The sequence below is a fragment of the Oryzias melastigma genome, linkage group LG2 (genome assembly GCF_002922805.2).
Source record: "Oryzias melastigma strain HK-1 linkage group LG2, ASM292280v2, whole genome shotgun sequence".
In the NCBI taxonomy this organism is placed as follows: Eukaryota; Metazoa; Chordata; class Actinopteri; order Beloniformes; family Adrianichthyidae; genus Oryzias; species Oryzias melastigma.
Window position 1 is genome coordinate 13,974,315 of NC_050513.1, and position 25,544 is coordinate 13,999,858.

General features: G+C 38.4%; 1 protein-coding gene, 2 long non-coding RNA genes and 1 pseudogene across 7 annotated transcripts in view; all 4 read right to left on the reverse strand.

The window, feature by feature from the left end:
• The window catches only part of LOC112145059, a 188,019-nt pseudogene that overhangs the window by 8,182 nt on the left and 154,293 nt on the right, over positions 1 to 25,544 (reverse strand).
• LOC112145062 lies at positions 34 to 7,374 on the reverse strand. Of its 3 annotated transcripts, none has more exons than XR_004948971.1 (6): positions 7,255 to 7,374; positions 5,706 to 5,846; positions 5,518 to 5,622; positions 5,211 to 5,330; positions 1,841 to 2,427; positions 34 to 90 (listed from the first exon to the last, which is right to left on the reverse strand). It is a non-coding gene; the product is annotated as an uncharacterized LOC112145062 (long non-coding RNA). The 3 variants fall into 3 exon arrangements; XR_002919015.2 differs by having other exon boundaries at positions 1,841 to 2,547; XR_004948969.1 differs by lacking the exon at positions 34 to 90 and adding an exon at positions 1,114 to 1,139 and having other exon boundaries at positions 1,841 to 2,547.
• The window catches only part of LOC112145039 (NLR family CARD domain-containing protein 3-like), a 78,484-nt gene continuing 64,791 nt past the window's right edge, over positions 11,852 to 25,544 (reverse strand). The window contains exons 2-7 of one of the 3 annotated variants that reach the window (XR_004948858.1): positions 19,745 to 21,533; positions 19,475 to 19,648; positions 18,629 to 18,802; positions 16,168 to 16,573; positions 14,725 to 14,771; positions 14,500 to 14,581 (exon numbers count right to left, since the gene is read on the reverse strand). Coding sequence is in view for 2 of the 3 variants with exons in the window: in XM_036214657.1 (XP_036070550.1) it covers positions 14,040 to 14,581; positions 14,725 to 14,771; positions 18,629 to 18,802; positions 19,475 to 19,648; positions 19,745 to 21,533 (2,726 nt within the window). In the remaining variant the exon portion in view is untranslated. Of the gene's footprint in view, positions 14,582 to 14,724; positions 14,772 to 16,167; positions 16,574 to 18,628; positions 18,803 to 19,474; positions 19,649 to 19,744; positions 21,534 to 25,544 lie in introns of all 3 variants that reach the window. The other 2 variants (XM_036214657.1, XM_036214656.1) reach the window with 2 other exon arrangements.
• On the reverse strand, positions 22,035 to 24,199 carry LOC112145061. Its single transcript, XR_002919014.2, has 3 exons — positions 24,125 to 24,199; positions 23,937 to 24,041; positions 22,035 to 22,093 (listed from the first exon to the last, which is right to left on the reverse strand). It is a non-coding gene; the product is annotated as an uncharacterized LOC112145061 (long non-coding RNA).

Genomic DNA, 25,544 nt, shown 5'->3' on the forward strand with positions numbered 1-25,544 from the left:
CATGTACAGACCAGAAATATGGAGTCCAGCTGTGTTTGATGCTGCTGGACAGACGGACCACTGGGAGTCTCTGAGCTCTGCTGGTCCACTCTGTGGAGAATCATCAACAATCAGATCCATTCTGTGTGTGGACACAAAAACTAACACAAGGTAAAAGTCCATGATGAAGACAGCTGTTTATGCTAACAGTGAACAATATGATTTCACATGTTAGGAAAACTTTACTTGTCCTGATGATACAATCTGAACAATCTGAATAATCTGAACAGCATCATAAGTATTCTCTAGAACTCTAACAAGAGACCATAAGCCTCCATAAAGACAAAGCTCTCTGTAGCTTGTCAAAGCACAGATCACATGTCATGTTTCCTAGATACGCTGAATGTGATCAAAACCACAAAAACCACACCTGCTGGACCAACCGTCCATTTTGTTTTCAATCCAAATACCTGCAACAAACTGATTTTGTAAAATTTCTTGATGAAAACTGATTTTTTTGCCTTAAATACAGATTAAATGAATGCATCAACAAGATGGGAGGCATTCAAAGCCTGCATAAGAGGTAAAGTATTGAGCTTTAATAAACACAAATCAAATACATTTTATTACCAACTTAATTCTGCAGAAGGAAAAATTAGGGAAGTGGAACAAGGCTGGCAGAACAAAAAATAATTCAACCAGACAGGGCTATCAACATTATACAACTGGGTGATGAGAAAGAGCTTAGTGACCCAAATGAAATACACAGCGTCTTTCAAAAATATTATGAATATTTATACAAATCTGAAAACCATGAGATCCAACATTAGTTTTTTTGATAATCTGAAATTTCCTACCTTAACTGAAAAAGCAAAGGTAAATTTGGAAAGAAACATAACTATGGAGGAACTATTGGAAGCTCTAAAAGAAACGAGTAAAGCCCCTGGTCCTGATGGTCTACCTAGAGAACTATACAAAAAGTTTGATGGTAAATTATAACCTCACCATCTTGCAACTAACCTTGAAATGGGATCGGTTGAATGTATATATTTTATAAATTTAACAACATTTTTATCGTTTTATTTTTTCTATTGTTAACCTGCATGTGAAGGCTGCAGCGCTGTGCTGAGAAGTTCTTTTGCTTACTTTCAACAAGGCACCTGGTGAGACACAGAAGTGTGGGAAATACATAAGTTCCCATGTCTGCAAAAAGATATGGTCGACTGTTGAAACTTATCTTTAGATTGAGTCTTCTCTGTAACCTAGGCAATCAAAATTCTAATAAATGAAGGGTCCCTACCAACCAGTGGCAGATTCGGTGGCAATGACAAATAGTGTCCTCGTGAGAAATCTTACTCTGACTGGTGTCTGCTTCTTCTCAATACTTTTCAAAAGGTTTTTGTTTTTGCAGAAGTTGCTCTAACAGCATCATACTGACCTATATCTCTAACGTCATGTGATACCAAAATTCTGTTTCCAAAGTCCTGTTTTGACAAGGTTGAATGGGGGTTCCTTTTTCAAAGATTTGGTTTTGGGTAAAAATTTCTGAAGTGGATTTGAATATTATACACACACCACGTGGCTGAAGTTCTAAGCAAAAACTGTATCTCAAAACCAAGTACTGGAGAGTACAGCACTGAGACAGCCATGCACAGCCCCATCAGGAAAACTCTAACTGCAATCAGACAGCCTGTAAAAATTCTCCCTTGAGACAACAATGTGGCCTTCATTCATTCACTTCCATTGTAGGAAAATGTATGCAATTCATCATAATGTATCCATTTGTTCACATTTAAACTAAAATACATTTGACAAACACAATTTCCCTGTTGAACTGCTGTCATTGACTTAATCCGCTTACCTCTCTGCAGAAGAAGATGCTGCTGATTTAAAATGAATTATGGGATTCTTTGAGTGGTCACTCCTGAAGGACACACAGCTGGGTTCAGATCCAGATCCAGTTTGGAGATTCTGATGAATCCTAATGGGAAAGCATGTGTTATAAATATTTTCTCCTGTCATGTTAGTTCAGTAGATTCTATTCCATGTTGAACTATTGAACTCAAATTATGAACAGACTTGGTTGGGACTCCATGGACTGGGAGTTTTGAAGATCTAGTTGAAAATAGAAGCATACACTTTCAGACAGGATTATCAGGTTCTTGCCCTTGTGCTACTCAAGGCACATCAGTGTTTGGTGTGGGGTCATCTGGACCCAACAAGGTAGCACGCTGAACTTAAAATAAATAAGTTCAATGGTGTCCCTGGAAGATGTCAAATCCTTTCCACTTTTGTCATAGGACAGATTACACTTCACAGTCAGGGTGAGGTCATCTGGAAAGCTCTATCTAGATTTCCTGATCCTCTGTCTTTGAAAGTGCTGAAGTATGTTCTGTTCATGTCCCCATTGCAGGTGGGGGGCAGGGAAGTGTCATTCCAGTCGCTTACCTCTCTGCAGAAGAAGATACTGCTGATTTAAAATGAGTTATGGGATTCTTTGACTGGTCACTCCTGAAGGACACACAGCTGGGTTCATATCCAGATCTAGTTGGGAGACTCTGATGAATCCTGATGGGAAAGTATGTGTTGTATTTATATAATAATTATTTTTTCCTGTAATGGAAGTTCAGTATATTCTTTTCTTGATACTATGATCATCAGGTACTTGCTCTTGTGCTATTCAAGGCACATCAATGATTGGAGTGGGGTCATCTGGACCCCAGCAGGCAGTGCGCTGAACTTTTTATTCTTTTGATTTTTGATTGCCTTTTTTTTGTCACGCTCTTTTTATTGCTCTTTTTTTGTAACGCATATAGGCAAACATACAGAAGGAGGAGGAAGGACCTTGTGAGTAAAATATAAAAGAAAACAACTGAGGGAAACAACAAGCAAAACAGAGAAAAAAAATTGATTCAGTTGCTTGGACTCCACAGGTATTTATATGCTCCGTATATGTTCTAATGTTTTTGTTGTGTATATAGTTTATTTCTCCCATCTTTTTGGAAAAGTTTTTGTTCCGTTTTTGGTTGGTGAGTCTGTCTAATATCATTTCTTGGTAATTGTTTTCTTAAATGCGGTTAGGAAAATTTTTATCAAATACTTGTCACTGTTAAAAACATTGTTTGACAAACTACCCAAGTATATGAATGTCTTGTCTTTGGTACAATATAACCCAATCTTCTAGTGATGACCTAATGAATGTATTTCCAAAAAGAACTGATTATGGACCAAAGCCAAAAAATATGAGAATGATCTGCATGAATTTTTCCACATTTTCTCCAGCATGGTTGTGGTGCTAAGGTGTATTTTCTTGTGCTTTTAGGTGTTACAAAAAAATCTGATTATGTTTTTACAGCAGTGCACTCTCCAACTTCGTGATGATGTGGAGCTTTGCTGCGTTTGCCAAATTTGCAGCCATTCCTCTTCTGGTATATTCACACCAAGGTTCCTTTCCCATTTCTGTTTGACATATATGGTGTTTTTGCATTTTATTTCCATTAGGTGTTTGTAAAGTGTTGATACAATTCTACGTTACTTGGAGTTGCAGGTTTCAGCAATAACTAGGAAAATATCCAAATTTGACTTAGCTCTTATTTGTCAAAATAATCTCTTATTTCCAAAAACCTAAAATGATCATAGTTATTCAGACAGTATGTTTGCTTTATATTTTCAAAAAATTCCCATTTTTCATTAGTCTCCATACTGTAGTTGCACCTTTGTGACGCTGTTCTTTACGTTTTTTTTATCATAAAAACCTGGTTTGACGTCCTAACCATAACCAACCCACCGCAGTATTTTAACCTCATTTTCTAGTTTATAATTTCGCACAATTCTAAACCACAATTGCATTGTAAATTGTGTAACTTTCTCTATTTGGTTCAGTATATTTGAAGCATCTTGTCGATCTCTAATGAAGCTATGACCTTTCCTTCCCTGTATGCATTGCTCCATGTTTTTCCACTTGGATATAACATTATCATCACATCAACAAATTATATATATGTGTGTATATATATATATATATATATATATATATATATATATATATATATGTGGGTGTGTGTGAGTGTGTGTGTGTGTGTGTGTATTAGGGCTGGGAATCGATTAAAAAAAATGTAACAAATTAATCGCATACCTGGGAAAAAAATTAATCATAATTAATCTAAATTTTTTTGTCACATTATTTGCCAACCACTTATCTGCAAATAATCACAACATGAAATCACACCAAACACATTTATAAAATGTATTTTTAATTAGTGCTGTCAATCGATTAAAAACATTTTCAGATTAATCAAACTTTTGTGTTGTGATTAATCACAATTAATCACAATAATTTCCTTGGTAAATTTTATATGGCAATATGCTGCTTTTGAACAAAACCGTAGAGAAAATGTTTCTTTCATTTTTATTGTCTTATTTTTTTTTATTTATCAAGGTTAACCTAGAAATGTAATTTGTGTTCAAAACTCATCAACAGTAAGATACGCAGAATTCTAAAGACTTTTATGTCTTCAGTATTAAGGCTCAGCGACACATTGTCTTGACAAAGTGCTGGACCATGGATCAAATAGTCCGGATTTTGTGAAAAAGTGATCTAAACCAAAAAAATAACAAGATTAAAGTATTAAAAACTGATAAAATAAGTGAAGCACTGCTGCTCTATGTGGTGTGATTAATTTGTGTTAATAAGTATTAAAGTGTTAATTCTTTTTGATTAATTGCATAGGTTAATGCGTTAACTTTCACAGCCCTAACACACCAGCTGCACCAGATGGGCAGACAAGCCGACTGATTTACATTGATTGCATACACATTTTACTATAAAGTGTAGCATAGCTACGCAAACACTGTTTTTCTCAGCTTTCATAATCCTCTGGAATCACGTTGTATAGATAGATGAAGCATTAGGGCAGGCGAAAGAATGTAAACACTTGAGCTGAATCTTGGATGTTAAAAAGTTAACTTTCCCAAAAGCATCACCAAGAGTAAAATAGCAGCAAGTATTAAAGAGCACAACACTGAGGCAACCATCCACAGCATCAGGAAAACTCTAACTCCAATCACAGTCTGTAAAACCTCTCCCTTTAGACAACAATGTGACCTTCATTCAATTGCTTCCATTGTAAGAAAATATATGCAATTCATCATGATGTATCTATTTGTTCATGTTTAAACTAAAATATATTTGACAAACACAATTTCACTGTTGAACAGCATAATCCGCTCACCTCTCTGCAGAAGAAGATGCTGCTGATTTAAAATGAGTTATGGGATTCTTTGACTGGTCACTCCTGAAGGACACACAGCTGGGTTCAGATCCAGATCCAGTTTGGAATCTCTGATGAATCCTGATGGGAATGCATGTGTTGTATTTATATAATAATTCATTGTTTAGCCAGTATGCAGTGAGGCAATCCGTTCAAATGCCACCTTGTGGCAACTGTATGACCCATTATGCAGAATTGTAATTGTCAGAAAAAGCCTCCAATGCATCAACTATTGTCCATGTATCTCTCCATAACATGTAATACTTACTGATTTACTCTTGAACGACTGTTTTTGAATTTAGCTAAATAATCTTCTGCGTTGTCACTGCTGATGGACACACAGCTGGGTTCATATCCAGGTCCAGGTCGGTTCCTGTGAAGAATGAAGGTTGTTGATGTGAGTGCTGAGCTCTGACATGGAGAAGAGTCCTGGACAGTTAGAGATGTTCATCTCACCTCTGAGCTTTGCTCTGGCTCTCATCTTCCCCACACAGAGTGCTTTTAGAGGGAGGGGCTCCCTCCTGTGTGTCCTCACACTGATCCATGCTGCTGGATCCACTGGATCCACATTAGGTCTCACACACCTTCTACAATCACCTGCAGAGGAAACACTCATCATCCATTTGCACATAAGTGTTAGAGTCCACTAAAAAGCTTCTATTTTGGATATTTACTTTAAATAGTCAATGGCACCATCAAAGCTTCGTTTTGTCGCAGTAGAAAAAAAAAGATTCCGAGGTTCTGATAACGTCTGTCTGCATCAGAATCATGACTGATCAATACCGGATTCTTTGTACCTGCACAAATTTCTCTTTTTCTTGGACTAAAACTAAATGATGAGTTCATGTTTCTGAACTGTCAAAGTCTGATTTCATAAAGAAAACAGTCATCTCCCACAGTGTTTACTGCAGTATTACTGTATTTCTGCAGAATCGATTAGAACCAATCTGAAAAAAATACATGAAAGTAGTTCATATCAAAATGTACTGAAGAAGAGTTGAAGTGACATCCACGCAAAAGCAGAAGAAAATAATCATGTGACACTAAAGAGTCTGTCATTTCATCTGATGAAGATCAGACATTTCCTAAATTCAGACATCAGTGGAGTCATTTTTGTGCCACAATATTGGGAAGAAAAATCAGTTTTTCAATCAAAATGTCCTAAATTCCAAGCATACTGTAAACTATAAAACTTCATAATTTGCAAATGAAACATTCAATACTATCATTTTTTTTTTTTTTTTGCTTTCAGAAAATACTTTTGTTTGTAACAAAAATGTTTTTAGATGCAAAGTCCCTGATATCGCTTTCTCCCTGTCTTTGATTTTGCATTCATAAGTTTCTGTTTACTGTGATATTTGTGCCACCAAACAGCCTCCTGATTGGTCTAGATTGTATCCAATCAAAAGTGTCATAATTATCTAACACCTCTGCTACTGAGGCACAAACACCAAACAGGCTCTTTTACCCTCAGTTTTCTTCTATGGCTGAAGAAAAGTTCATTTTAAATCAGTCAAAAAAAATAAAAATTACTTATAGCATAAATTTAATTTTGTTTAGTCAGTGAATGTATGCTGAGAATCTGTATAATGAACTGTAAAGTTTCTCTGCTGATATTTTGGCCTGTGTGATCTATGAATCCACCAGAGCAAAATATTGGTAAAACGTTTGACTTTCTTTAAGATCAGTTTGCTATTAACACATCTTCTGCAGCACGGCAGTGTTTTGTGCCGCTACATTGCAAACAATGATCAATGATCAGGAACTGAAACCGAAACCAAAGAACCGCTTTGGCACCGGAGCTCCATAAAACCCAATCGGTGCCTAACCCTAATCATGTACAAATACTAGCAAATATTGGATCAGTGGAATCTGATATTAGCCAGTATTCTTTAGGATTCAAACAAAGAGGTTCATAGCTGTGTCAAATTAATTAAGAACGTCTTCTGTCATTTGAAAAACAAAAATTCACATTCTTTTCATCCTAATGGTTCTATCAACTCACCGCTCTGACAGAAATGCATCTGTTCTTTCTTTGACTTCTTCCTCTGAACAGCCTTTTGTCCCTGAAGTCCAAGCAGCTCATGTTTCAAATGAAGGCTCTGAGTACAAGGAAGCAAATTCCTGTGGACTTTGAGCATGAAGGACATAGTCTGACCTTACAGCAGATTATAAACTTTATTTGTCTGTTATACAGTTAGCAGGTCGGATTGTAATAATTGACTAGACTTGTGATTTGGATTGTTTTTCTCTGTGAAACATCGACAGCAGGCACGAGCACACATAGGACCCTGGGGGTGCTAGAGCACCTGTCCTTTTTGGCTCATATCAAAAAGTACCCCAGTGCTGTTTTTTTTTTTTTTTTTGGGCCTATTTGTATTTATATTCATTAACTCTTGTTAATGATATTGGAAAAATAAAGCAAGAAAAACATTGCTACAAAATCCCCCCGTGGTGGGACAAACAGGAGGGTCAACAGGAGCACATTTGTACAAAGGAAAGGGGCAACAATGTGCTATTACCATGGAAACAGCTTACACAGGATCACCTGCAGATCTAGAAATTAGCTCTCACTCATTTTTCTTCAGCAGGGCTCTAGAGTGCGACAAATTTTTGGTCACATTTGCGACTGGATTTTTCAACGGTGCGTGTAAAAAAAAATCCATAGTTGCACTGGTGCGCCATGCAGTTCTGTCGGGAAAAAAACAATGTCCCTGACCCTGAAAGTCTCATTCCTGTTCTCAAATAAGAATTATTTATTTTTTTATTAGAATGCACATCTGAGTCATTCAGTTTGGGTCCATGCACGCAATTGTTGGAGCAAAAAAAATAACGTTTTCATTAACCTTTCAACCTTTAACACAATTAAGGTAATTCCAGTGAATTCTGAAGCGGAGTGAAGGAGTTTTGTGCTAATATATTGCCTTGCACAGTTTGAAGTGTCTGATCCACAAACAGGTTTGCACCACAGCGCTCTCATTGACTGTACAGTATATGTCTGTTACCGCTCAATGTTAGTAAGGTGTTGATTATCATTTCTCAAGCCTGAAGAAAGTTTCCCTGGATCTAAATTCCATTGACTCTTGCAACCCTCTTCCAAGAAGGAAGAGATAAACAGATAAATCAGTAATCCTTATCAGGTTTGTGAATCAAAAGCACAAGACAGCTCTGATAAGGCAAAGAAAAAACGAAGAAGGGTACAGCGGTTTATGTGAACCACCATTTATCTAAAAGAAACACAGAACTGGCTAAAAATGCAAGACAGATGAATTAAAAGCATGAACGACTTTGAGAAGTGCTTGATCACGAACTAAGCAATTAAATGGAGCAAAAAAACAGGCAAATATGATTTTTTGAAAATCATGGCGCCTGGGGTTTAGCACTATCTCTAAAATCCACTTTGACACAGATCATTAGAGTTCAGACCTGCAGACAACTCCAGCTCAGCTCACTTCGCTGTGATATCAGCTGAAGCCCAACAGACCTGATAAACAAAGTCTGCAAACACTTTTCAAACCAGAAGGCAGCTGTGAATCTGCAGCAGAAGGATACTCGTCCGTGGGCATTTCACTCCACTTGGTTTCCTAAAGTGTAATTTATGTAAAAATAAATAAATGAAAATAATATACTTTCTAATGAAAATAATCGGCACATATTTGGATTATTGGAACTTTATTCACGTTAATGATTTTCTATTGAAAATGATCTCTACATAATTTTTATTTTGAGTTACCTGATTTATTTGAATGATTTTTCTATTGAAAAAAAATCAGCATACATTCCTATGATACTTGCTTCACATGAATGGAAAATAATCTGCATTCATATCCATTTTTGTTGTTTGATACTTGATATACATTAATGATTATTTTTCAAATGAAAACATAATCTGCATATTTTGTCAGAATTTTGATAATAGATCTGCATATGCAATGACAAAATGTGAAACAGTGTTATATCTACTTACATAGTCATGTAATTTATTGTTATTTGAGGATTCCTAATAACCTGAATTGATGTTGGACAGATATAAACACTTGATCTAAAGTTACGAACCGGATAATGACAATACATGTAAAGGAAATGGTAAGGTTGAGCCGGGGTGGGATGATATGAATTCGCTTCCACCCACTCCCTTTTAGGCAATCTCTTAATGTCTAATTATCCTGGGTTTGAGAAGTCTTTATGGATGTAAACTTCTGATGGTTGATTGTACTGCACAAGAGGTTTTTTTTCTTCTTGATTGCTTAAAATAGACCATTTCTAATCATAATTTATCTAATCTAATCTAATCTAATCTAGTCTAAATTGGTACAAAACCAGAAAGAAAACAGATTTTCTCCACATCAGAATCATCTGATTCATGATGATCGTGTGAATGGTAGAAGTTTTATGGTTAGTCAAAAAACCAGTTATTTTGGTGTGACTGCGACATTAATGGTGTTTTAGGGTTAACTACGGTGGCTCTTAAGGGTAAATCCCATAATCAAATCCACAAACGCAAATCTTTATAAAGATCTCAATGACAACTAAAAAATAAAACAAATAATTAAAAATCATCAAGTTTTAGAAATCAAAATTCAACAAACCAAAACAATTCCAAATAAAAGAAAAAGGAAATGTTAAAAAAAAAAAAAACAGAAGTAATTTTCATGAATCAAAATGAAAGGAACAAAAGAAGAAACATCATTGATTGGATGATGATATTTTGGCATGAGGCCCTCAAACCAAAACCATGACTGTTACTGCTGACCCAAACATGGCTGCTGCTATCAAAGAGTGTTTTAATTCAGGACGAACCTCTGACTGGATTTTCAAATTTCAGTTGTGGGCGGAGTCAGCCTCCAACTTCCCTATTTGGTTAACCTTCAAAATAGACCACTGGACTGAGTTAGCACCCAAACAGAAATGTAACCAAGAGGATCTGGTCATTTTTTCAAAATAAAAGATTTTTCAAGATAAAAGATCGTTCAGACTCATTATGAAACTAACTAAAATCCGCCAAACTGGCGCCAAAGCAAAATTTACCCGCAATATCAAAATATAAACCCCCAAATAGGGCGGAAAACCACCCAATCTGGCAACACTGCTGGTTGATGCGCTTCCTTAAAAACACAGTCCCTCGGTGACACACCGACACAGTAGCTGCATCGGTCACTTTTCCCAAAGCAATATGCCCACCAACAAGGGGTCTCATTCTATGAGCTCGACACGTGAGCCGATGCGTCACTGTTGCCAAACCCATCACTAGGTTTTGTTTTTTTGGCCTTTTGGGGTATTTGAGTTTTGAGAAACTAAGTCCTCCTTCATCTGTCTTTCTTACAGTCTTAACTTCAGCTAAAGTTTTGTGCACATTTTAACTTTCCACTTTAATTCTTCATCTTAAATGTTTCATATGCAGTAAAACAGACTCTAGCATTTTTATATTTTTAATTGTGTCATTTTGTAAAGCAGATTTTACATGTTGTGACCAATTCATACGTTTTGTTGCCCAGTCAGCACTCCATCTTATAATTTTTGTCACCAGAGCCATTAACGTCTTAAAACATCAAATTTTGGGTTTTATTACCACAGTAGTTATTTTTCTTAACTTTTCTATTTCTGTCAGAAAAATAAAACAGGCATATTCTAGAACAGCCTGGGTCATCAGTAGTTAATCAGAGAGCTAACATTTAGCACAGTTAGCAGCTGCTGGGCAAAAGTCTGTCTGTCAGCAACCACAGACAGAGCTTAACATTAAAAAGAAACAAAAACAAACTTTTTTCTGTGTTTTTTAGTGTTAAGACCAATGAGATATATTGCTAGAGATGGCATGGTTACCCTTGTCCAAGATAAGTGACGCCATATTGGGCATGTCAGTAAGCAATGAGATCTGGCATTGAAGTTCTAAAAAAATAACCATTAAAAATTATTAATTTTGGTCTGATTTTAAAAAAGAAAAAAATTCTTAATGTCAAAAAAATAAGACACTGGCTGTTTACAAGTCCAACAGATGAAAAACATTGTAATTTTTTTGTTTGCTGTTTATTTTATTCCAATAGCAAAGTGAAGTGCTGTTGATTATTGATTAATCTCATAAAACATTATTTCACTATTTCAGTATACAGTAACAATCATGCATCATGTAACTGATATGTAATACTCATTGATTATCATCAAAATACAATTTTATATTAATTCAGAAAAAAATCATTATACTTTTCAGCTGACAATAGAGTACTTATTGATTATTCTCTGAAAGAATTCTTATATATTTTCAGTAAACAATAATGATTAAAACAATATCTAATAATCATTGATTATCATTAGAACATATAATTACATTAGTCCTGTAATCATTGCTACACATTTTGGATCAAGTAAAGAAAATTAATACCGTAGTGAATGTAAACCTTTCAGTAATCATGACTACATATTACATAATGTAAAACTCATTGGTAGCATTTTAAAAAGCTTTGATTATTTAATCACATTCAAGTTCCGACTTTCACACATTTGGAATGATTCAAACACAGGTCAATCTTTAATTCGTCGTATCTTTATTTTGTGAAATTAGTTTCTTTATACATTTGCTTTGAATTGATGGATGTTTGAACATTTGCGATATGTGATTTGGTTTATTTGTTCCATTCATAAAGAGAGCATTACATTAACATATTCGGTACATATTGTAAGTCCATATATCTTCATGACAGGAAAGGAGCACTGAGCTGAATAACATTTGTATTCCATTTCTGCCCCTATATCACATCTTAAAAAGACGAAAGAAAAGAAACAACCCTAGATGGCTTTTATTGCCTGTCCCCACACACTAACTACACATTACATATTCCTCAAGTTTTGTCTTTACAAAAAAAAATTTATAATATTTCATTAGTGCCACTTTTCAAAATGTCCTGCTGAGTATTCCAAACTTTTACCCAAACAAAAGAAGAACATGTCTGCTTTAAAGCAGTATGAGCAACTTAAAATCACATTTCATCCTATTGTCATCTTCTGAGGTGAAAACAGTAGGTTTTTTGCAAACTCTCTGGCATCTTTCACATTATTTGAGCTCATTACTTAACTTGTTCCAGAGTTTAGTGCCACACACAGAAACTTTTCTTTATGGTTCTTATCTTATCTTATCTTCAATCTGACCTTGAAGTTCTCTCAGTTTGTATCCTCCTTAATTTTCTAAGAACTGTTTCTGGATATTGTACGGTAATGTGTTCCCACTAGCTTCGTATAGAATTTGTGTGGAGTAAAAATCATCTAGTTGTAGTCTTATAAATATTTTGATTTATTTATGGTTGAAATCTTGTTTGAAACTTTAGTTTGTATACGTCTGATGTGTGGCTTCCAACTCAGTTTGCTATCAATAACAATCCCTAAGAATATATTTTCTGTAATACTTTCGATTAAGTCATTGTTAACTTTAATTTAGTGTTCTGTATTGGCTTTGTAATTACCAAAAAATATCACTTTGGATTTTTCTAGATTCAAAGATTCACAAACACTATTAAAAGCATGTACACTAATATTTAAAAAAGGTCATATTTCTATGTGGGGACTTTAATAAAGATCTGTAAAACCCAAACAAACACGCCATGACAGATGATTTTACTCATAAAATGTACAGTTTAAGCTTACATCCGTTAATAAATAAACCAAGTAGAAAAACAGCAAATAGCTCAAATTTGATTGATAATATATTAACAAACTGCCTAGAAAATTAAATTACAGACCATTGTTCTTACTCTGCCAATTTTCAAAAATACTGGAAAAAATATTCCTCACAAGGCTGGAAAATTTCGTTAAAAAACATAAGCTTATGTCCAATGATCAATACGGTCTCAGAAAAAAAATGGATCAACTTCCATGGCAATCATGCAGTTAACTGAAGAAATTATGAGTGGCACAGACTATAAAGAATTCACATTTGGTGTTCATTGATTTAAAAAAGACTTTTGACAACATTGATCATAACATTTTTGTAAAAAAGTTGGAGAGATGTGGAATACAAGGACTGGCATTGAATTGGTCTAACAGTTACATTAAAAACAGGCAGCAGTTCGTACGACTGGATCATTTTAAATCATCCCTACTAAATTTAAGCTGCAGAGTACCTCAAGGATCAATATTAGGTCCGAAGCTTTTCATATTATATCTAAATGACATTCACATAGTATTAAGCAAATTTAAATACATCTTAAATGCCAATGACACAAGTATAGTGTGCACAAAGAAAAATCTCAAGGATGTTGTAAAAATTGGGAAACTAAAACAGTGGTTTGATATACATAAACTCTCACTCAATGTCAACAAAACAAAATACATGATTTTTGGAAATTGTCATATTCCTGAAGATTTAGAGATTAAAGTTGTTGTAGACAATCACCAGATAGAAAGAGAGACTGAAATTGAGTTCCTAGTCAGAACCAAAATTCCCAAAGGCATAGTAGTGTTTGGAAAAACATTTTATACACTCACTTTTAAAGCACGCCTACTAATATACTCATCGATAATATGTCCTGTGTGACTCTTTATATGTATTTTAATACAAGAGCCATCATTAAATCTTTTGTGACATTCAGTACTAGAAAATGGCTTTTCTCCTGTGAGAGTTTGCTCTTGTTTCTGTAAATACATGCATTACTGAAACTTTTGCTACACTCTGTACAGGAAAATACAGTATCTTTGTAGATTCTGGGAAAAAGACATTTACCTGAAAATCAGTTTGTTAATGAACATACTGACTCATCGGATAAACAGAGTTTCTCTTACAGAACCACAACCTCCAGTTTAAATTTAAACCAGAACCATGGAGGAACCAGGCCAGAACCCAAATCCAGGGTAAAGAGGTTCAGTGAATGTGGTGTTGAAGGTGTGAAGGTGGATCAGTGAGTCAGAGGACACTTTGAAGAAGGACAGAACACCACCAGGACAGTCCACATACACTGCTACTCTGTGAGAGGAAGAGGAGGAGGAAGAGAAAGAGGAAGAGCAGATTGATGTCTTTTTGTTATTGTGCCAGACATAGAAACCGTCATAATCAGAGTAGAACAGACTCCAGGACTGATTGTTCCATCCAAACAAACCGTCATTACTGTTTCCTTTCTTTCTAATCCCTCTGTAACTCACTGACGTGGAAACTCTATCTGTCCACTCAACCTCCCAGTAACAGCGACCAGTCAGACCATCTCTGCACAGCAGCTGATACCAGCGTTCAAATCTGTCTGGATGATCAGGATATGACTGAAGCTCCTCCTCAAAGGTCACCTTCCTGTTGTTGTCAGACAGTTTGAGGTTTCTGTTCACTGTGTTTGTGTCGATTGTGAGGCGACAGGAATCTGATGGAGAAACAAACACAATCCAGATGCAGTTATTGATCCATCATCTGTTCATTGACTCATGAATGAGTGATGTGACAGTTTAAAGATGTTTGACTGTGAGCTGCTTTGCTGCTAGGAATCTAACGAAAAAGCACACTTACACTTCTTCAGACCTGGAGTCAACCACTGAATTCCAGCAGGTTCCGTGCTAAAAAGAAGAGGAAGGGGTTCAGAGCACAGCGTCGTTCGGCATTCAAACACGGACATTATATGGCTCATTGTTCTATATTTATGTAAAATCTGTAAAGTTCTCTCTAGACTTGTCACTTTTCAGCCATTTGAGAGCTTTCAGGTCCTTTTCTCTTTGTTAAAGCACCAGCAGGACGAAGAAACCATGTCACCACAGAGGGAAACTGCAGCTTTAATTGTGCTGAGACAGCACAAAAACCACACTGCTGGATGTATACCAAGCTTAACAAGTGTTTTTTTTTTCTCTCTCTCCCATGATTGAAAGTATTTTGAAATTTTCAATTGACAATTCAGTTTACAATTTGATCAAAGAATTAAAAAAAAATGCATTTTGGAATTTAATAATAATAAAAAAAAAAATCAGTATTACACTTTAAAAAAGAAACTATTGAGAAAAAGAAAACATGAAATCGATCACATCCATTGTTATGGGACTTTAATACCAAAATTAAAATAAAAAGTCATTTCTCAATCTAGATTGAATTTGGTCATGTATTTGAAAATTGCATTTTGCAATTTAATAAATATAACAAAAAATGACATTTCAAATCATTGTTTACTTTAAATTAATTTCAAGGTGAATTAAATTATATTGCATTGTAATTGGTCATTGTCAAAATTCAAAAGAAACTGCAAAACAGTGCTCCCCCCAATTTAAAGCATTTTGATTTACAGGGTGGCACTTTGTTTTCAACCCAAAACTCTAACTAGTATGCAATCTTTAGACTCTCATCAGGGTGATCCCATGAAGTCATCTTGTGCCACTATATTGAGAACAAATGTCACAGTCAAAATGTCCTAAACTGAAAACAAAATGTTCTTTAAAAAAACAAATACATCTTTGCTTTCAAAATTTATTTTGCATTTTGTGTTACAACTGGTTATCTGATGCATTGTCTAAAAATCTCGCTTTCTCTCTATTGTTGTTTTTGGGTTGATGAGTCCAGCCTGATATTTGTGCCACCAAACAGCCAATCACAGACAAAAGAGTTCATGCTGATTGGTGGAGATTCTATCCAATCAAGTGTTTCTGTCTCGCGTTCATGGTGCTTGTACCAGATACTGGACTTTGCACTAATTCTGCTCGACCACGTGTCAGGAGGTTGCCCTCTGTCTCCCCTTTGGCCACCTGTGCACATGTTCTCAAGAGTACTTGTAACTTCCTGGTTCTCCTCACACTACAAGTCCCATTGCAGCAAGTCCCAGAAGTCATTATTGCCGAAGACTTTGCCAGATGGGGATCCAGCAGTGGAGGTATCCAGCCTTTTCAACACCGAGGGACCACCACGCTACTCCTCAAGCATGGACGCCAACTTCACCAGCTAACTGCAGCAACCGACACCTTCATGGCTCACCTCTAAGCCAGCCCAATGCCAAGTGCAACTCGTCCAGAGCCGTGCCAGTCTGCTGCAGTTCCACATCTTCCTGCAGGGATGGCGCCTCCTGGTCCTGCTGACTGATAAGTTTAATGGGGAGCCTGAGCTCTGTCATGGCTTTTTAACGCAGTATGAGCTGTTTCTGCAGCAGCAGCCCCACCTTTACCCCACAGAGGAGACTATGGTGTCATTTCTGTGCTAACTTCTCATCGGCGATGCACTTGAGTGGTTGTCGGCGATGTTGGCTGGAGGCAGTGCTGGCCCAGGGAATACGCGACCAAGCCCAAGGCTGAGTCTGGCTGGAGAGACAGCATTCACCCAGTAGATCCGTGATGTCTTCCACCATTCCGCTGAAGGCAAGGATCCCGGAGATCTCCTGATAGAGCTAAGTAAAGGAAGGGACAAAGGTGCATCATATTCCTTGAAGTTCCGTACTCTGGTGGCTCAGTCAGACTGCACCCCAGACACCATCGAAATGTGCTTCCGCCATGGACTCTCAGGCGACATGCAGAGGGAGCTGGCATGTTGTGACAAAGGTCTAGGCATGGAATTACTCATCAAGCTGTCAATCTGGTTGGTTAATGCGTTTTGCCAACTTCTGCAGCCGGTTTATTTGGGGCTTTAGCACCGTCGGGGCACCACTAACATCACTGTTCAATGGCGGTCAGCAGCAATTGAGTTGGAAGTCCACCCAGATCCCACGGCTCAGTTTATCGTAGATGTTGACGCTTCCAGCACCGGTTTTGGGGCATTGCTTACCTACCGCCCAGGTTCCAAGAACAGCAAGGCAGATGCTCTCTCCTGGCTCCACAACACGTCTCCTGAAGCTCCAACTGATCCATAATCTATCATCTCACTCACATTTTTCCTGGCTCTGGTCCAATGTGATCTCGCTGAGATCAACGCGCAACATCCACCTCCTCTATCATATTCTGCAGATCGAATGTGTGTCCCTCCATCCCATTGGTGAAGTGTTAGGTGTAAAGAGGGAGAGCGATTATGCTCCAGCATGGTACCATTGGAAGCCCGTCTCCCAACCCCTACCTGAGCACAAAACACCGGGTTAAGCTGCGCGGCGCAGCAGAGGTGCCGTGCAACCCACCAACCCCCATCCCACAGAGTCCACACAGCCAGGGAGGATCCAGAATAGATAAATACCATCCCCAAGTTGCAGAGCAGAAAAAAATCCCTGAGAAGCATGGTTTGTCCAGGAGTCCAACAGTCCTCTGATGGTTGTAAATGTAGAAAATATTTATATAAGGATCACATGAATGAAGAAGAATCATTTTGTTTATTTTTCTATCTTTTTTATAATCACATTTTAAAGTTTAGTTTAGAAACATAATTATATAGAAAAGTACCTTTTATCTGTCTAGATCTGAATAGATGAACATGTACATGTGTACATATTTATAAAACATAGACAAAAAAACATGGTTCCACCATAGTTGTAAACATAGATGCTAATTTGTTAGCTGATAGCGGATTCTCTTCTCTAAACTCCGTTGCCAACTGATGCCATTGGTTATTTAGACTCATTATTGAATATCTATGAGATATTTAGTTGGTTGACTGAAAGGGACTGGAGGCAGAACTTGGTATATTAAGGCACAAGGCCCCCACCTTGATGAGAGTCTGACAGATTGCATTCTAGTTTGAATTTTGGGTTGGAAAAAGCATTGTACTCTGTAAATGGAAATGCATTACATCAAGGGGCGCTGTTTTGTTGTTTGTTTTGAATTTTGACCCTAATTATTATTTCTCTTCGTCCCCAGTGGGACATAAGGTCGCCACAAACTGCTTCCACCACAGCTTATCCCTAGCCCTGTGTTGTGCTTCTCCTAGGGTGAGCTGATTTTCCGCAAGTTCTGATGTTATTGTGCGGCGCCATGTTGTTCTGGGTCTCCCAGGTTTTCTCTTTCCTGGAGGCGTCCACCTTAGGGCTCTCTTTTGACCCTAAACAAAATGTCAATTCAAAATGCTATGGAATTTGAGTTATTTTATAATTAATCATTTAAAACAATGAATTGAAAGATCTTTTTTTATATTGTATAGTAAATTGGAAATACAAAAACTGAGCCTGTGTGGCTGACATCTCTGTAGAGGGGGATTAACTGTCTGAAGAAGAGAGAGAGAAAGAGAACTGTCTATAGTTTTGGATCTGCTGACTACAATAATTCACCACATGAGAGCAGACTGTCAGCTTCTGAACATTTCTGCTCTTTTTTCGGAGATGGAATTAGCATATTTTGATCCTTTCCAATGAATTGAAAAAAAGACAGTTTGATGTGAAATACATAACTGAGCTTTTGAAAGGAAAATGAATGCTGCTAACACTGAATCAACAGGACAATATGTAGTAATTCAGCAAAGGACAGAGAGCAGATCTGCAGCTTTTCCTCCTCAGTCACATGAGTGTCAGAAGCAGATCTCTCCATACCTGAGAGTGTCCAGTCTGCAGTCGGGATCCTCCAGTGCAGCAGAAAGCAGCTTAATTCCAGCCTCTCCTGGATGATTGTAGCTCAGGTCCAGCTCTCTCAGATGGGAGGGGTTGGACTTCAGACCTGAAGCCAGAGAAGCACAGCCTTCCTCTGTGATCAGACAACCTGAAAGGCTGCAGACACACAACACAACAAAACACACATGGAAGAAAGTGTGAGAGAACTGCAGTGAAGCTGAAGCTAGGCTGTGGTTCACAACATCTAGACTTCATTCATTGTCTTTGTGTTTTCATGTGATCAAGGTTTGAACTTCATGACAAAGTTTGTATAAATATCATATTTGGAAATTTCACTCTGCAGTAAGTGAACCACCTGGTTCTCTATGTGGATCCACATTCTCTATTTTTACTTTAGTTTCAGCCTTCCCTCCCTTTTTAATTTATTCAGAAACTTCAGAAAAAGAAGACTCCGAACCTTGGCTGCTTTCTTGGAACTTTTGGCATTTATTTGTAAATTGCAGCTGCTATGAGTGAGAAATGAGCTGCATGTATTTAAAGTTTGTTTAGATTAATGATTAATTGAAATAATAAACATACATCTATCCTACCAATGTACACCTGGATGGACTTTGCTCTTTTTACACTGGTGGAAGTATAAACTCAGAATGACCACTGTGATCATCAAACGAAGTGGGAGTCTTGATATCTTCTCAAATGTATGAATGTCTTCCATAAATAGTACAAGTATCGGAGTTTATTTTTGTTTAATTGTTTATCTGGTGTTGTCTTCACCGAAGTCTATCTAAAATCCAGAAAAATGATACAAAATCTGGAACCAAAACTAACCTGAGAGTCTCCAGTTTACATTGTGGACTCTCCAGTCCAGCAGACAGAAGCTTCACTCCTGAATCCCCCAGGTTGTTGTTACTCAGGTCCAGATCTCTGAGACTGGAGGACTGAGAGCTGAGAACTGAAGACAGAGCTGTAAAACTTCTCTCTGACAGATTACAGCCACCCAGTCTGAACAAAACAAAACAGGACAGCAATTATTGAATGTTATGTTTCTTCCCTCAAATAAATTTGTCCAATGAAAGTGATTTTCATGAGAATTCTTACAGAGCTTTGTTGGAGGCTTTGATCACTGGCAGCAGCCTCAGAAGAGCCTCCTCTGAAGCAGAGTATTTCTTCAGGTCAAACACTTCCAGATTTTCTTCTGATGACAGTAAGATGAAGACCAGAGCTGACCACTGAGCAGGAGACAGTTCATCTGTGGAGAGACGCCCTGAACTCAGGGACTGTTGGATCTCCTCCACTAGAGAACCATCATTCAGTTCATTCAGACAGTAGAACAGGTTGATGCTTTTCTCTGCAGACAGATCCTCACTGATCTTCTTGATGTACTGGACTGTTTCCTGATTGGTCTGTGAGCTACTTCCTGTCTGTGTCAGCAGACCTAGTAGGAGACTCTGGTTGGTCTGCACTGAAAGACCCAAAAGGAAACGGAGGAACAAGTCCAGGTGTCCATTTGGACTCTGTAAGGCCTTGTTCACAGCACTCTGGTAGAACTGGACTGGACTGCTCAGTTTAAGTTGAGAGATCTGTGATTGTTCTCGCTCCATGAGGTTGACTCCAGAGGTGATGAAGGTCAGGTGGACATGAAGAGCAGCCAGAAACTCCTGAACACTCAGATGGATGAAGCAGAACACCTTGTCCTGGTACAGTCCTCTCTCCTCTCTAAAGATCTGTGTGAACACTCCCGAGTACACTGAGGCTGCTCTGATATTGATGCCACACTCTGTCAGGTCGGATTCATAGAAGATCAGGTTTCCTTTCTGCAGTTGCTCAAAAGCCAGTTTTCCCAGAGACTCCATCATCTTCCTGCTCTCTGGACTCCAGTGAGGATCTGTCTCAGCTCCTCCATCATACTTGACCTTCTTGACTTTGGCCTGAACCACCAGGAAGTAGATGTACATCTCAGTCAGGCTCTTGGGCAGCTCTCCTCCCTCTCTGCTCTTCAGCAGATCCTCCAGAACTGTAGCAGTGATCCAGCAGAAGACTGGGATGTGGCACATGATGTGGAGGCTTCGGGATTTATTGATGTGAGAAATGATCCTGCTGGCCAGTTCTTTATGTCTGAATCTCTTCTTGAAGTACTCCTCCTTCTGAGGGTCATTGAACCCTCTGACCTCTGTCACCACGTCAACACACTCAGCAGGGATCTGATTGGCTGCTGCAGGTCGTGTGGTTATCCAGAGGCGAGCAGAGGGAAGCAGGTTCCCCCTGATGAGGTTTGTCAGCAGATCACCCACTGAGGTGGACTTTCTAGGGTCATTTAGGATCCAAGTCTTGTGGAAGTCCAGAGGAAGTCGACACTCATCCAGACCATCAAAGATGAAGATGATCTGGAAGTATTCAAAGCTGCAGATTCCTGCTTCTTTGGTTTCAGGGAAGAAGTGATGAACAAGTTCCACCAAGCTGAACTTCTCCTCTTTCAGCACATTCAGCTCTCTGAAAGTGAATGGAAATATGAAGTGGATGTTCTGGTTGGCTTTGCCTTCAGCCCAGTCCAGAGTGAACTTCTGTGTTAAGACTGTTTTCCCGATGCCAGCCACTCCCTTTGTCATCACGGTTCTGATTGGTTCTTGTCTTCCAGCTGGGAGTTGAAAGAGCTCTTCTTGTCTGATGTATGTTTCTGTTCTGTCTGCTTTCCTGGATGCTGCTTCAATCTGCCTGACCTCATGTTCTTCATTCAGCTCTCCAGTTCCTCCCTCTGTGATGTAGAGCTCTGTGTAGATCTCATTCAGAAGGGTTGGGTTTCCTGCTTTAGCGATTCCCTCAAACATACTTTGGAACTTCTTCTTCAACCCAGATTTAACTTTATGTTGACAAACTGCAGTAGAAGATCCTGAATAAAGACAATTTACAAGATAAATGATGATTGTTCAAATCCATGTTTTTTCATGTGTTTAGAGATCAGTAAATCTTTATTTATCCAGCAGGTGAGACCTTCAGAGAAATCCTCTTACTGTTCTGCAGTCGATCAGCCAGCTCCTCCTGCTTCATTCTCCTCAGGAAGTTTTCTGTGATCTTCATCAGTGACTCTTTGCTGCTCCTCTGATCTTCATCTTCATCCTCCAGCTCCTCCTCATCCTCACTCTCACTCAGAATCTTCTGGATCTTCTTCAGCTCCTTCTTCACAAAAGTAACAATGTTGTCCTCCAGCAGCTGCAACAGAATTCTAGATGAATGAGCCAATCAGAGTGAAGTCATGGAGCCAAACATCAGCTCCATGTTGGACACACTGACAATCCACTGGTCTACAAAGTGCAGCATGGAGATGACTGTGAACAGAATGATGGAAAAGTAGTTGTTGTTCATGTACAGACCAGAAATATGGCGTCCAGCTGTGTTTGATGCTGATGGACAGACTGACCACTGGGAGTCTCTGAGCTCTGCTGGTCCACTCTGTGGAGAATCATCAACAATCAGATCCAATCCATTTTGTCAGTGCTGGTAGGACTATAAGTAAATCAATTTTAGTCAGGTCAGTTCACCAAGTCATGGGTAGGTTGTCATACAAAAATTTGAGTCCTCATTCATTTATTATAAAATGACTAAACTCAGAAAGGAGGGGGAGTGATGAAGTTCAATGGCATGACTGGCTGATAAACTTGACAAAGTGAAGTAACAAAGCCCATTCCTCTTAAAAACACCTCAAAGTGCTGTACAAAGAACCAATTAGAATAATAATAACAGTCTAACACACATACAAAAAAAGTTGGATAAGCAACAACTTGTAAAAATGTAACATCATGAAAAAAAAGACTACATATTTTGTTAGTTTTGCATTGAAGTTCTGTTCATGCAAGTTCTGTGGAGAAACTTGCATCGCATTACCCAGTACCGCTCTCCTTTTTTTTTTTTTTTTAATTGAACATAACAAAGACAACCTACTCTACATATTTAAGACCCGGTATATGCTTCATTATCCAACGGTCAATCATAGATCTAAGCCACACCTCCGCTGCTCAGTCTGCCTCCACTAGCCCCGCCTGATTTTTGGCAATTTTGTCAAATCTGGGCTGAGAAGGGACTCAGCCTCCAACTGCCCTGTTTGGTTACCCTGTAACGTCTGAACCATCTAAATGAATTTTATATTAGATTTATCATATACTTTATGTACTTCTCTTAAACTTATGTTTCAGTCATTGTAACTGGTGACCTACGGTTGAACCCATCAAGTGCATGGACACATTTTGTTTTATCTCATTTGGTCTTCTGAAGGACTTCATGGGCAGCACCTAGGCAGAAACTGTTCACTAAACCAAACAGCTGCTTAACCTTGAAGGAAGTGAAACTCTTATCATGAAGTTGTTTATCCAGGTCTGTAAGAAAGAAGCCTGTCCATCGTCCAGAAGCAGGACTATTAGCAAGACTCCTCTACACGTCTGATCTGTGTGTAATTCCTGAATTATTTTAATGTTCATTAAAACTTTGTGTACACTCTTAAGGTTTGACACACAACAACATTAGTTACAATAGTTATAGAGATAACACATAAATATACACTCACTGGCCACTTTTTAAGGCACACTTGTACAGCTGCTTGGTCACGCAAATTTCTAATCAATCATGTGTCAGCAATTAAAAGCATGTGGACATAGTAGAGATGATCTACTGCAGTTCACACCTAGCATCAGCATGGGGAAGAAAAATGATTTAAGTGACTTTGAATATGGTATGGTTGTTGCTAGGCAAGCAATTTCAGAAAATGCAGATCTAGTGGGATTTTCACAAACAACCATCTAGAGTTTGGAAAGAATAGTCAGAAAAAAGGAGAAAATAACCTGTGAGTGGCAGTTCTGTGAGCAGAAATGCCTTGTTGATGCCAGAAGTTAGAGTACAATGGCCATACTGATCCCAGCTGACAGAAAATAGGGATGAAACAGATCACAAAACTCAAGGCTCAGATGATTTTTTGGATTGATCAAACAGAAAAAAATAGCTTCTACTATAAACCCCTCTCACAGGAGACAAACACAGCCACAGTGTCAGGGCAGCAAGTGGTCAAACTGGGTCACAGAGAGTCAAAAATACAGTTTATTGCTGCAGTCATTCAGACACAAAACCATTTTGTTTGACTGGAGGAGAGATGGAGGAAATGTAATTATCACAACTACTCTGAAACCAATCTCAAACATTTTCAGCAACAATACATACAGAAAACAGAAAATAAACGTTTTTTCCTGTTTTGTTTGTAAAAAAACAAACAAACAGACCAATCAATCCTGATCTGACAAACACTTACTGTTTCACTCCTGAACTGATGACTTTGAAGTTAAATGGTAAATCTCTTGACACATCACTCCTGAAGGACACCCAGCTGGGTTCAGATCCAGGTCCAGGTTGGTTCCTGTGAAGAATGAAGGTTGTTGATGTGAGTGCTGAGCTCTGACATGGAGAAGAGTCATGGACAGTTAGAGACGTTTATCTTACCTCTGAGCTTTGCTCTGGCTCTCATCTTTCCCACACAGAGTGCTTTCAGGGGGAGGGGCTTCCTCCTGTGTGTCCTCACACTGATCCATGCTGCTGGATTCACTGGATTCACTGGATCCACTGGATCAGCTCACACACACCCTCTACCATCATCTGCAGAGGAAACACTCATCATCATCCATCTACATATAAGAGTCAGATTCCACTGAAACATTCCTTCTTTGGACCTTCATATTCAATTGTCAACAGCACCAACAAACCTTTGATTTTATGCAGCAGAAAAAATGGTTTTAATTCCATTCTGACATTTGATCTTTTTTCCGCTGTCAAAGTTTGCTTTCATAAAGAAAACAGTCATCTCTGATCAAATGAAGGACAGCAGGAAAAGTTTGAATCTGATCCACAAATAATGAAAAATCCTCCTGAACTGTGTAAATCCAAAAGATTCCTTCATCAGGCTAAATTGGAGAACATTCCTTCATGTCCAGAATCCAGTAGAGTCACTCTGAAGAAAATCTATGAAATTAGTTTAAATCAAAATATACTAAAGCAACATCAGCACAAGAGAAGCAGGATGTCAGAAGGTTGCCCTCTGTCTCCCCCTCTGGCTCCCTCCGCACACAGTCTCCTGAGTATTAGCAACTTCCTGTTCTCTTCTCACTGCATTTCCCATCAGCCCCTGCAGCTCCTCCCAGAAGCTCCTCAGCTGCTTCTCATCTGTAATCAACCTCAACAGCTTAAAACCAGAGCACCAAGCCAAACTCACTGCGAAGTATTGTCCTCCCTGCTATCTTGAATCTCTGAATCCTGCCTTTACTGTTGCCGACTTATTCTGAACTCCACTCTCTCCTGTCAGCCGCCTGCCTCGACTCCTGCCTGCCCTTGACCTCCGTCTGCCTCTCCTCTGACAAAGCCAAGCCGTGCCTGACCTTCGCCTGTCTCTGACCTCCGTCTGCCTCTCCTCTGACAAAGCCAAGCCGTGCCTGACCTTTGCCTGTCTCTGATAAAGCCAAGCCGTGCCTGACCTTCGCCTGTCTCTGACCTCCGTCTGCCTCACCTCTGAAATCTCCACGCCGTGCCTGACCTCTGCCTGCCTGACCAGCTTCTGCCCCTCAACTCTTTAATAAAACGCTGCATATGGATCCAAATGCCTCTGACTCCTTGTTACACAGGACAAGGTCAGAGCTGATTAGATGTTCTTCCATATATGACTGCCTCTCATTTCATTTGATAAAGATCAACCATTTGCTTTTATGATCTCCACATGATCTCCATCTCATCACTTTGTTTTCTTAAAACATAAACAACATTTTTAAGAAAAAAATGAAAAATCAAAACACCGTCAAATTTTAAAAAGCTGAAGCAGAATTATTTAATCCCATCATGATCAACAAATACTAGAATATTTTGGATCAGTGGA